Below are 13,755 nucleotides of genomic sequence, written 5' to 3' on the forward strand. Positions count from 1 at the left end.
ATGACAATTTATATAGACAATTAATTACCCAGAGTCTACTATACCCTCCACGCTAGAGCATGGGTGATTTTTTTTTCTGTCTTTGTGATTTTTTTCCCGATTCTCTGTGTATCTTCTATGCCACGCAGTAGAGTAAATGCAGGCCGCGTAACTATAATTTGAGATGGGATTTATAAACGTTCTTCAAATTTCTTGGCTCATAAATTGCTGAGGGCTTCCCCGGTGGTGCAGTGGTTGGCAGTCCGCCTGCCGGTGCAGGGGACACGGGTTCGTGCCCCGGTCCGGGAAGATCCCACATGCCGCGGAGCGGCTGGGCCCGTGAGCCATGGCTGCTGAGCCTGTGCGTCCGGAGCCTGTGCTCCGCGACGGGAGAGGCCGCGGCAGTGGGAGGCCCGCGTAACGCAGGAAAAGAAAAAATAAATAAATAAATAAATTGCTGAAAAATTCTAACAAGTTATAAATATATGTTCCTCTCTCCGTAACATTTTTGAGGAATGGCCTTCGAACAACTTGTGCCAGGATGTTTGCACACCTACTGAAATTTAACTGGGTTACTGCTTTCCTTTGTCGTTTTAAACATACCCTCTGGCAACTGTAATATTTCATCCTGTTTATACCCCTTCTGATGGGCTCCTTACAGGATTAGCACTGAGCTTTGGAATTAGATCATCCTGCTGAAACCCAGTTTGGGCCCAAGGGTCAATAGTTGCTCAACTCTTTCTGCCAAAGCACCATCAGATGTCCAACAGTTGCCTGTGTTTGTCTTCCCATTTTATACCTCAGCTTCTACATCCCTCAGAGCCCTACACTTCTGAAACCTTCCCCATGTCATTGGCTCTTTCTCTAGCCTCCTTCCAGCCTTTGGTTTTTAGTCCTTCCCTGATGCCTTTTTACCTCTGCTCCAGTGTCTCACTAAGATGGCCTCTTTAAGCCCTGCGAGTTCTGAATATATGAAAGAGTCCAGACCTCACTCTTGGCCTCAGGCCACAGAGAACTTCAGGGTGTATATATGGGGGTGAAAATGCAGGAGATTAGGTATAACAGACTCAAGGAGGAAGAATAAAAATTTTGTGTCTGTCTAGAAAGACACTACTTTCCCCATGGCTGCAGCAGGCAGGGAAGAGACACTCTGATCCTTTCTTTGGTTTTCTTCCTTAGTTCCAATACCAGTAAAGGGGAGCAGAATTTGCCCCAAAATGTGCCTCATTGGCATAAGGATAATTTTCGGCTTTTTTTTTTTATTCTTTAAGAAAATAGCACAGGAACTTCCCTGGTGGCGCAATGGTTGAGAATCCTCCTGCCAATGCAGGGGACATGGGTTCGAGCCCTGGTCCGGGAAGATCCCACATGCCACGGAGCAACTAAGCCCGGGTGCCACAACTACTGAGCCTGCGCTCTAGAGCCCGCGAGCCACAACTACTGAGCCCACGTGCCACAGCTACTGAAGCCCATGCGCCTAGAGCCCATGCTCTGCTACAAGAGAAGCCACTGCAATGAGAAGCCCACGCACCGCAACAAAGAGTAGCCCCTGCTCGCCTCAACTAGAGAAAGCCTGCGTGCAGCAATGAAGACCCAACACAGCCAAAAATAAATAAATAAATAAAATTTTAAAAAGAAAATAGCACATATAGGAGAAGCTCTAAAAACTGAGTAGAAGTTACCCTGTTATAGGAAACATTTACATTTATAAGGGAAATCTCCATTTGTAAGGGTGTCTCCCTTTTGGTACCAGGAAAAAGAGGATGACTGTAAATTTCTAGAAACTTATCAATGTAGAAGGCATGGACTGAAATCTGTAGAATGAGCTTATACTTTACTGTTCTTTGCCTGGTAACCTCCTAGGACTGGCTCCCCTACCCACTTCTTTTTCTTTTTTTTTTTTTTTTGCGGTACGCGGGCCTCTCACTGCTGCGGCCTCTCCCGTTGCGGAGCACAGGCTCCGGACGCACAGGCTCAGCGGCCATGGCTCACGGGCCCAGCTGCTCCGCGGCACGTGGGATCTTCCCGGACCAGGGCGTGAACCCGTGTCCCCTGCATCGGCAGGCGGACTCTCAACCACTGCGCCACCAGGGAAGCCCTCACCCACTTCTTTGGCCTTTAGCTGAAGATGGTATTTAAGGTGATGGCTCGGGTCTTTTCAGGGAGTTACTCAGTTTTCCTGGGTCTCTCCCATGTTGTCAAGGAGGTATACACGTTATTAAACTTCTGTTTGTTTTTCTCCTGTTAAGCTGCCTTTTATTGTATGGGGTCTTAGTCAAGAACCTAGAAGGGTAGAGGGAAAATGATTTTTCTTCCCCTACACTAGAAAGCCCAGGTTGCCTGGTCAACCACAGGACCATCATTATAGGAAGCAGTAGGGCCTGGTGGTAGAGGCTTAGGGGAGAGCCTGCATGGGCTCAAATCTTGTTTCCACTGCTTAGCACTGATGGCCGTGGAAAGCGTACTTCACATCATTTCCCTCATCTGTAAAAGAGCAATAATACTAGTACCTGCCACATATTATTTTACTACTAGAACTGTTGTGAGGATAAAAGGCAACATTTTAAACAAAATTCATAGCTTAGTTACCTGATCCACAGGAAGTCTCCAGTAAGTTTTAGCTATTATTATTGTTGTTTTTAACAGAATCAATCTAATTGAAACCCAGGTACAAAATGGTCTTGTTCCTCCGCAATCTGTTACAAGAAAGAATCCCCACATGATAGTTACAGAGTAAGCCTTTGAAGAAAGTAAATATTTAGAAGTCTAACTGCCTGCATCCATTGTACCCCAAATGTCTCTTCCATCTGCTGGATGGAGGAATAAACAAAAATACCTTGATTGGGAAACAGAGCCTTCCTTACATAATCAGAGGTAGAACTCTACATACAGGAAGGTCATCTCATTGACTTGAATCCATACTAAAGAGCAAATGACTGATACACACTCCCTTCCTCAAAGCAGGGAGACAGTGGGCTCCTACAGGGGGAGAACACAATGGAGGGGAAATTTTGATTCACAAAGGTGTAACTTCAGGATTTTACTCAGAGGTGGTCCTGCGTGGATCCACGATCTGTATCTGGATCTCTCTGAAGAAAATAAGAAAAAATATGAGTACACTTTGTAATGTGGATCTTGATCCTCTGTCTTGGTCTGAGTTTTAAGCTCCCCTCTTCCGGCGACAAGAAGGTCTTCACTGCAGACCCTTAGAAAGCCCCCTGAAACCTTAGCTAAATTTTCTGGAAAGTGTGTTCTGGGACAATGGACCCCAAAGTGGAGTTCACTTCTACTTATTTTGATTTTTATTTTAAAATAAGGATGAATTAAAAGTTAATACTGTGTAGTATCCACATTGAGGCTCAACCTGTCACTGAGTCCACATCAGAGGGTCCCTTGTCATGTGCAGCTCAGGCAGCAGGAGTGGGGTTCCCACCATGTACAAGTCTCAACAATGACCTTACTCTTCCCTTCACTTTCAGCTAATGGAGAGGCATTACAGACTGACATCTGCTTGTGCATGATCTAGTTTTAATTAACCTCCCTAAATGAACATTAGCTTAAAAATATTCCTGCCAAAACAAAACAGAGCAAAACAAAACCCCACAGATTGTAGATGATACTAAAATTGCAACTCCAAGAGAACAATATGAACATAGCAGAGAAGACACTTCCCTCATTCCTGGTAGAGTCGCTAATCAGATATGACACGTTCAATCCCATTGAAATTATAATTATAATAAAGTTTTTCCCATGACAACAGCATTTACTGTTAATAAAATATATACCACATTATTTTAAGATTATTATTTTACTACTTGCTCGTCTTTTAAAAATTCTATATTTTAGAGTAAGTTTTCTCCCCAACCTGTTTATGAACTCTTGTGTTAATACCCACCCACATTCCACAATGAACATTTCCTAGATTTTGTTCTTACTCTCTTTGTAGCACATATATATATAAAGTATATAATAATTATATGTCTCTCTAGTATATATATTTGTTTGTTTGTTTTGTTTTATTTTGCTGAACTCTGGAAAGTAAGGTACAAACATCCTGACCTTTCACTTCTAAGTATGTTTGTGTATTTCCTAAGAACAAGGACACTCTTCTACATAACCCCAATGCTGCTATCATACCCAATGAAATTAACAATAATTCCTTAACACCAAGTAATGTGTAATCCATGATCAAATTTCCTCCATTGTCCCCAAAATGTCTTTTATAGCTTTTTTTGCCCCCTAAATCCAGGACCAAATCAAGGCATATGCATTGCATTTGGTTATTATATCTCTTTTTTTCTGGTTTTATTATGATATAATTGACACATAACATTGTATAAGTTTAAGGTGTATAACGTAATAATTTGACATAGGACATATTGTGAAAAAGATTACTTGTTATATCTCTTTAATCTCCTTTAAGGTAGAATAGTAGCTCCTCTACATTCGTCTAAAACAATGATGTTGACTGTTTTGATGAATCCAAGCCAGTTATCTTGTAGAATGTGCCAGAAGTGGATTTGTCTGATTGTTTCTTCAAAGTAGATTCAGGTTAAAAATTGGAGACAAGAACACTGCATAGGCAATGTTATGTCCTTCCCATTGCATTGCATAGGAGGCACAGGATCGCAGATTGTCCTGCTATCAGTGATGCTAAGTTTGATCAGGGCCACATTATGAATTTCCTGGGCCCTTTGCACTTTTACCTTCATGGGATCCTATCGCCATAAAACATATAAAAAAGTATATTTTATAGTTGTATTGGCACAAAGATAAATCCATTGTGGATTATGTTTATTTTTTTCCTGATTTTAAAAGAAATTAAAACATTTTCCCGAGCCTCTAAAGTTACCATGGGCCCCAGACCTGTGCCTGCCTAATGGAGAAGTTCGCCCTGGGTTTGACCCCTTGATTAGAGAGGTGACCTCTGGACCTCCCCAACATAAAGGTGCATTTTCCTTTTGTAATTAAATAGTAATCTGTGGGGAAACTCTTTGAGACTATGTGTATATCTTGTTCCCCGAAAACCTCTCCCTCAGTGGTTTTACTATTTTTGCTTGAATCAGTTATTACATTGAAGGTTGCAGGAATTATGTCCTGTTCAGGGATGAGAATACTGAGGTGCAAGGAGTCTGTGATTTGTCCAAGATCATAAAGCTAGTGGGTAGAATCACCATTAGGAACTAGGTGTCTCTGCTCCCAAATTCACATTAGAGCCCCAAGGAAACTGGAGTATATTAAGAAGGAGTGAAAAAGAGCATTAGAGTTATTTGGCCCAGAGAGAAGAACAGAAAAGGATGACTACAATCTGTTACATAACTAAAGATAACAGTTGATGGGTACCAAGGACCAGCAAACTCTCCATTTGCGGTGTAATAGCTCAAAGGAGGTAAGACTCCATTGCTCTGGACTACAGTCATTTTACAAACCAGCTAATAATTGCCCCACATTTCTTCAGAAAAGTTCTTGGCATTATTCTCAGGAGGAAATAAAGCCAATGCTTGATAGTCTTGTCAAATCTTATTAGGTATTAGGATTCTAATTTAAATGCCGACAATGTGTCAATTACCCTAGAGAACATTTAGTTCATTTCGTTTTCTCTTCACCTCAGGCCTCTCCAGGTAGCGTGCATTAGGATTGTAATCGAGGTTTTAAAATATTGTTGTTCAACAATTCCTACAGACCTCGGTAGGTAATTGTGAACAAATAGGGGCTGAAATGCTGGATCCTTAAAACTAAACAAACTGCCCGTGTTTGAATAAAAGACATACCTTTCTGTGGGCAAAGGTTGCCAACCCTGGGTGTGGAAGCCAGCTACTTCTACTTGCCAAGAATCCCTTTGACACGTTAATCTTGCACAGAGAATGTTTTTGACCTTTCCGGTGTTTGCATAAGAAAAATGAAGCACCGGATGTTTTCAGAAGTGGGAAGCAATTGTCTTTGGCCCCATATTGTCAGAGGAGTGAATTGGTCATTCTGTGGAAGAATGACTCTTACTAGGTGTGCGAAAGTGAATCTGCTGTCGCTTACTTATGAGAAGTTGAAAATAAAAGACACATCTGCAAGTCACATATTATTAATCTTAATTGATTAGCAAGTATTTGCTGAGCCTCTACTTTGAAATAAGTGGTAAGAGGGACAGAGGACCTGGAGCATTTTCAGTGATACAGAAAGAGGAGAAGAGGAGAAGATATAAGCTTCTGACCTCAGGAACTTATGAGAAAGTCAGGTAGAAAAGACATGCCCATGGAAAGCTAGCAAGCAATTCAAGGTAGTGCAGAGTAAGCGTAACACGAGAAGAGTAAAATTACACAGGTTGGGAGAAGGAACGGGAATTATCGAGGCCTAGGTTGATCAGCAAAAGCTTCAAGATGATATTTATAAGCTGGAATTTGGAAGGACAGGCTTCAGATGAATGGAGACTCTGGAATCAGGCATGACGAAAGGGCAGAGGCAAGAAAGTGATGGCGAATTTAAGAATAGGACATAGACTAGTCTCTCTCTTGAGTACAATCAAAAGTTGACAGCTCTTTCTTTCAAAGGACCGGAAGTGGGGGATAATCTATGCGAAATGATCCTGGAAATAAAATCTGATGATGGCTTTAAATGACCACCATGTCTAATTGTTCTAAATAAGGCTCTTTTGTTGACAAAGAATGGTTGCCACTTAAACTAACTCAAGTGAAAAGGGAACGGGAGAATTGTAAGATTATAACAGAACACCTCTTGGACATTCAAAAGTGGTTTGTGGGCCAGGAACCAAGGACCCTCTGCATGACTTAGAGCCACATCATCTCAGCTCCTTCTGCTTTTATATCTGCCTCATTCTCTTTGTCTCACTCTACCTACTTTGCTTATTCATCTTGCACTGATCCCTTACTCAGCATCATAATATTTTATTTCCATCATCTACGATTGACTAACTACATCCTCTCAATTTTTCAGTTTAAATGCTTAAGAGAAAGAGAGACTCTTTGGTAGTTGGCCAGGCAGTTTATTGGCTGGTTTCGATTATTATTGGCTGGTATCCATCCTAGTCCAACCAGTCATCACTCTTAAACAAGAACCGCCCAGTGGGGTCTCCCTTCATTGGGAGCTCCAGGCAGAGCAGCCCAAACCAGAAGATATAGACTGCTATGTTCCAAGCTCTATAGAACCATTAGACTTCCAGGGAACAGTTGGTATGTTCCGTACACATTTGGGAAATGGCTGTTCTATTTTTCTATCTCTAGGAAGGATTTTCCCAGAGCTTTCTTCTTAAAGAGCTGTACTATCCTGAAAAGAGCTGGTCCCAAATTGAATATTGACTTCACCACCTCTGAAACCATCTGAGCTTCAATTTGTTGCCTGTAGAGTGGGGATAATAGCACCTACCTGTTGGAGTTGTCTGGAACATAAATGAGATCATTTCAATGCTATTCTCTGCTTGGCACAAGGCAAGAGCTTAGTAAATGGGATTTCTGTAATTTCTTTGATATTTTATGAATATTTCATAATAGAAAACTGTTGGCAATGCATTTTTACTTATTTTTTAATTGTACAAATGATATATGAATATATATGAATATTTTAAAGCAAACCCTAGACATTATATTATTTCACTGATAAATATTTTAGGGTGTGTTTTTGTTTTGGGGGGTTTTTTTGGCTGCGTTGGGTCTTCGTTGCGGTGCGCAGGCTTCTCATCGCAGTAGCTTCTCTTGTTGCGGAGCACGGGCTCTAGAGCACGGGCTCTAGAGCGCAGGCTCAGTAGTTGTGGCACATGGGCTTAGTTGCTCCGCAGCATGTGGGATCTTCCTGGACCAGAGCTCAAACCTGTGTCCCCTGCGTTGGCAGGCGGATTCCTAACCACTGCGCCACCAGGGAACTCCTAGGGTGTGTTTTTAATAAATAAAGATTTTTAAAAAGCACAGAACCACAATACCACTATTATACCTAATACATTAAAGATAATTCCTTGATATCACCAGTACTAAATCTATATTTGATTTTCTTCAATAGTCTCAAAAATATCTTTTTATGGTTGTTTGGTTTGGATCAAAATCCAAAAGGAGTCTACATATTGCACTGATATCAGTCAGTCTATAAACCATTTTCTCTGCTCTTCTATGCCATATATTTGTTGAAAAAATGGGGTCATTATTCCTGTAGAATTTTCCATTTCAGGATTTGACTGACTGCATCATCTAGCAGGTTCTTCTATCCCCACATTTCTTGAAAACTGGTACATAGATCTAGAGGCTTATTTAGATTTAGATTCAAATTATTTCTCTGGCAAAGCTATAAAAGAAATATTTTATACTATCTTTTATGTTTTAAAAGTTGTGAATTTGAAATAATAGCTCAATAGTTCCCATGGCATTTTGCACTTAGGAATACAAGACTCCCAAGAGAGAAGGAGGTGAGCCATTGGCTCTGGTTTCTGCTTCATGCCTGAGGGAATCACCTTCCCTTGGAGAGTTAATGGTACTTGTGACTGCTATCTGCCAGAAAATGCACATGGAAGTCATAACTTCCAGTTTATCTCTAATGGATTTATCAGAGATATCTTTAGTCATATACATCTCTGGCTGAGGATATTCACATATCTTTCATTAAAAATATCAATTCCGGGCTTCCGTGGTGGCGCAGTGGTTGAGAGACCGCCTGCCGATGCAGGGGACACGGGTTCGTGCCCTGGTCCGGGAAGATCCCACATGCCGCGGAGCGGCTGGGCCCGTGAGCCATGGCCGCTGAGCCTGCGCGTCCGGAGCCTGTGCTCCGCAACGGGAGAGGCCGCAACAGTGAGAGGCCCGCGTACCGCAAAAAAAAAAAAAAATCAATTCCTTGCCTACATTCTAAACTAGGAATTAAAATGTTTGAAATGACTAGTGACTAGAGAAAGCACCACAGGACAGTAGAACCGCCTTTGAAATTTTTTTTTTTAATAAGTGTTTTTTTTGTTTGTTTGTTTTGTTTTTTTCGCCATGCCGTGTGGCATGTGGGATCTTAGTTCCCGGACCAGGGATTGAACCCGCCCCCCTCCCCTGCATTGGAAGCGCGGAGTCTTATTCACTGGACAGCCACGGAAGTCCCTGTAATTGTTTTAAATGCACTAATACAAATTATGGACGGAAAAGCAAACCCGGGTACACAGAAGCAGGACTACAGTGTTGTTCTGGAGTGTTGGGGATATCTGATAAATAGTCACCTTTTCTCCCCTACCTGAAGTGGGAACAGAGAACTAGATATAGAAATAAGACAGATGACAATAGAAATAGTTACTTCTATATCTCATAAAGCTGTTTGGAGAATGTGACCTAGGTGCCCAGCAATAATGAACTTGCAGACACTCTGATCTCCTATATTAGATATGCCACTCCCCTTGTCAGGGACACTTAGATAAGCACAGGCCTCTCGAAGCCCAATGCACATGCTGGGTTCTTTTTCCCAAACTCACCACTCAAAACTCACTCCCCCTCCCTGGAGGGACGCAGAAAGTGAGCGAGGAGTCAGAGTGCAGCCAAGAGTGGTAACTCAATGGAGGTTTAATCAACATGGAAATAAGTGGAAATAACTGTTCCTTTCTCACTGAAGTCCACTATATAAAAGAGTATCACAGGTAGAACCCAGTGTCAGCACGGCGTTTTCAACAATGAACACCCTCACATTTAGGTGGTCCCAACTCATATTACCTTCTACACTATAGCAGCTCATGTGCAGTAGAACAAATGTTTGTGCCGTGTGTGCAAATCGCAGTGCTGGCAGATACCAAGATAGAAAAAGACCCAGTCTTTGCCCACCAAAGGCTCATCCTCTAGTGGGTTCTCAACAGGTGGACCCAAAATAAGTGTGTGGCCCACTGTGCTAGGCGTTGTATGGGGAGTTGTAGCAGGCATGGAGATGCTCTGCTCAGACCTCCCTTGAAGGAAAGACTTGCTGTTCAGCTCTCAGCTCCTTCTGGGTCCACTTCACCTTTCAAGCTATGGTCATGCTCTTCTTGGGCAGCTCCTGCCTAGTGACAGAACCAGGTAGCAACTGAGGTCACCTTCTTTTTGGGTGGCCCCAGCCAGCGACCAAGCCAGGTGATGATGCAAGGGCTTGGCCATTTCCACGAAGACAGGACCCCTTCATTGGGCAATCTTTGCTCCTGAGCTTCCCATTGGGCTGTTGTAGGGTGACCAGCTGTCACGGTCACTGGGAGTGAGAAGTTTCCCAGGGCATAGGACTTTCAGTGCTAAAACTGGGAAATGCCCAGGCAAACTAGGATGGTTGGTCACCTTGGTTGGTGTAGACCTTGTCAGATCTGCATCAGGGTCTGACAGCTCCCTCTGCCCAGTCCTGCCTCCTTCCCTTTCCCCACAGGTGTTCATCAACAATAAACTCTGTGTCCTCCTGACTACATCTCCATGTCTCATTCCCAGAGCACTCGACCCACGACAGGGGCACAGGTAGCACAGAAACCAGGAAGGACCTAAGTATTGCAAGAGAAGATAAGGCTGAAAGAGAGTAGGGGGGGGCGGGGAGATTCATTTGTTAATTACACGGATGCTTCTGTGTGTGACTTTTTCAGCGGACTATTTGTTCTGCAACCTTTGAAAAAGAAAAGAGGCTTATGTAAATACTCAGTGACTAAAGGTTTCCTAAACTGCATTTGAATACTCAAAATGAAGGCTTTGCCAAAAAAAAAAAAAAAAAAAGCCAACCTTCTTGTTCCAGCATCCTTTGTTAAACATGCGTTGTTATTCATTTCTGTGATTTAAGAAGAAAAATAAATGGAGCTTCAACTTTTCTGAGAAGTATTCTTAAAATCAAGAAAGAATGTGGGCAGAATATTACTGCAGGGGGAAGGGAGCAGCACCCTTCAGGGCCAGGACTAGGATGAAGTGAGCCAGGTACTTGGGGTGCAGCATTTAAGGAGGCGCTCGCTGTGAGTTCAGAGTCAGCGCTTGCATGAACCTGACAGTCAACGCCTCCTTAAGTATTGCACCTCAGGGGCCTCACTGGCCTCACCCTAGTCCCGGCCCAGGCACCCATAATAGTAATAGATAACTTCCCTCTTCCCTGCCCCAGGTACAAAGCCATCGTCCGGCCAATGGATATCCAGGCCTCTCATGCCCTGATGAAGATCTGCCTCAAAGCCGCACTGATCTGGATCATCTCCATGTTTCTGGCCATCCCAGAGGCTGTATTTTCTGACCTACATCCCTTCCACGAGGAAAGCACCAACCAGACCTTCATTAGCTGTGCCCCGTACCCACACTCTAATGAGCTGCACCCCAGAATCCACTCCATGGCTTCCTTCCTGGTCTTCTACATCATCCCGCTGTCGATCATCTCTGTTTACTACTACTTCATCGCCAAAAATCTGATCCAGAGTGCTTACAATCTACCCGTGGAAGGGAATATACACGTCAAGAAGCAGGTGGGTGCTTAGAAGTGATTCATTTCCTCCTTGGGGATTTGATTCCTTGCGTTTCTTTAGGACTCCACTGACAAGTTCAGTATTTGGGTGGTCATGTTGCCTGATTCTGCAGTAGAAGTGGTGAGTGATCTGTGGCCAGATGGTAAACAGAACTCCTAGCTTCAGAAGACTTGGCATGCAGGTGTTCTTTAAGAATCTGGTTCTCCTATTAAAGAGACCTAGGCTAGCGAGGTGTGGAGAACCTGAAAGCTTTGGAGTATGGGTTTCTTTTTGAGAAAAATCTGTTGTTGTTTTTTAAAAAATAAAATGTTGAGGCTCCTAGGGATGTGACTTCTTTAAGCTCCAATCACATTGTTTGGGTAGGAAGACAGTTACCACATGTGATAAAGCAGAAAGGGCAGGAAAACGAGGCTGGTTGAAGAAAAAGCATTAGTTTGATTAAGATGGGTTCACATTGGTTTGAGTTCAAATCCAGGCTTCCTGACTTACTTACCCTTTCTGAGAGTCAGTTTTTTATCCATGATGAGGGTAATAACCCATATATTGTAAGGCTGTTGGAGGATCACAAGAGAGATACATGTACCCCCAGATGGCCCAGAGTGCAGGATGCCTTCCTTATGTGTTAGGCTCCCTTCCCCAATCCCCCTGTCACCCCCATAATTTCATCCTGTGGTATAAATGGTAGAAACCAGGGGCTCTGGCTTTGTCGTCTTCATCAGTTTTTGTCTTCTAGTCCAAATGTAGATCGTGTGGTATTTATGATGGAAAAGCAGAAAGACTCTCCCTCCATTTAAAACGTGTAGCTGACTCAGTTAGAGGCTTCACCCTCTAAAATTCTTTTTTTCCCTCATCAATTATGGGGGGAAGATGGCAGTTCTCAGTGAAACTGTCTCCCTGCTTGAAAGACCTCTCAATGGTGAACATCCATTGTACCCCAGATTCTTTAAAGAGAACAATGTTTCCCCTTGCCATAGCAGAGGGAGTTGGGAAAAAAAGGAGATGTTCAGCCCGCTTTTCTCTGAGACCCTTCCTGTGTTATATAGGCCAGAAAAAACTTGAGAGTAAAAAAAATAATAGGCAGTTATCTTGGTTTGGTGAATGAGGAAGAACAAAGCTGGCTGCTTTTGTAAGCATCAGAGGGAAGAAGAAATTATTAACTGTGGAGCCGAGAAAGACATGAAGTCATATGGCTGATAGCTGCACCAATGCCCTCCTGAGGACAAAGGGGGCACTTACTAGAATTTCATTGTGCAGTCCACTCAAGCATGTAATCAACTTTGTTTAAAGAGCTCAGAGGCACATTGGAACTATTGAACTTGTTTTCTGTGGCCTTGTGAGCCCGTCCATTTCCCTAATTCATTTTCCCCATTTTTGCTCTGCCCACATCTTTGCCTCTGTGTCACTCTGTCCTCAGATCGAATCCCGGAAGCGCCTGGCCAAGACAGTGCTGGTGTTTGTGGGTCTCTTTGCCTTCTGCTGGCTCCCCAACCATGTCATCTACCTGTACCGCTCCTACCACTACTCCGAGGTGGACACCTCCGTGCTCCACTTCGTCACCAGCATCTGCGCCCGCCTCCTGGCCTTCACCAACTCCTGCGTGAACCCCTTTGCCCTCTACCTGCTGAGCAAGAGTTTCAGGAAACAGTTCAACACCCAGCTCCTCTGTTGCCGGCCCAGCCTGATGACCCGGTCTCACAGCTCCGGCAGAAGCACCACCTGCATGACCTCCTTCAAGAGCACCACACCCTCCGCGGCCACCTTCAGCCTCATCAACGGAAACATCTGTCACGAGGGGTACGTCTAGACTGACCCTTGACCCTGCCCCCTAGGGACTCCTGGTTTTGCCTTATGGCTGGTAAGGAACCCTCGCCTCTGTTGTTGTCTCTGTACCCTCCGAAGACCCTTTGGCAGGCTCATGAGCGATGTGGGCGGGTTGGGGGGAGGCCCAAATGGGTCACCATTATGTTGGAAAGGCCCATCAAGGCGTGTGTTTTCCATTTCAACTTGTGAATGCTGCTTCTGACGCAGAGCAAACTTTCCCTTTTTTAGAAAAGGGAACAAATAGGAAATCATTATTTTAAGCATTAAACCCTGACATACAGATGTGCTCAACTAAGTCATAGAAACTATATGAACAACCAGATTTATATAGCAGAGAAATTGTACACTGAATGTCCACTCTGTGAAAGACTTCACTTTGTCATTTCTTTAGGCAGAAGTCAGTGCTTTAAGAATACGATTTGAGTCGTTTTTCAGGAATACTTATAATCACAAACCAAGGAACTTTTTTTTACACTTGTAATATGAAAAGTCAACCCTAGGCGAGTCCCATGTATAAGGGACCGTCCCCAAACTGATAACACCGGAAGCCA

The 13,755-nt window shown here is 43.4% G+C and overlaps 1 protein-coding gene across 1 annotated transcript in view; it reads left to right on the forward strand.

The window, feature by feature from the left end:
* GRPR (gastrin releasing peptide receptor) overlaps positions 1–13,367 on the forward strand; it is a 31,900-nt gene extending 18,533 nt beyond the window's left edge. The window contains exons 2-3 of the mRNA XM_029240988.1: positions 11,032–11,383; positions 12,798–13,367. Of these exons, the coding sequence (XP_029096821.1) occupies positions 11,032–11,383; positions 12,798–13,187 (742 nt within the window). The 3' untranslated portion in view covers positions 13,188–13,367. The remainder of the gene's footprint in view (positions 1–11,031; positions 11,384–12,797) is intronic.
* The last annotated feature ends 388 nt before the right edge of the window (positions 13,368–13,755 follow it).

Source organism: Monodon monoceros, unplaced genomic scaffold (assembly GCF_005190385.1).
Source record: "Monodon monoceros isolate NGI ecotype Baffin Bay Population unplaced genomic scaffold, NGI_Narwhal_1 Super_Scaffold_22, whole genome shotgun sequence".
Taxonomy (NCBI): Eukaryota; Metazoa; Chordata; class Mammalia; order Artiodactyla; family Monodontidae; genus Monodon; species Monodon monoceros.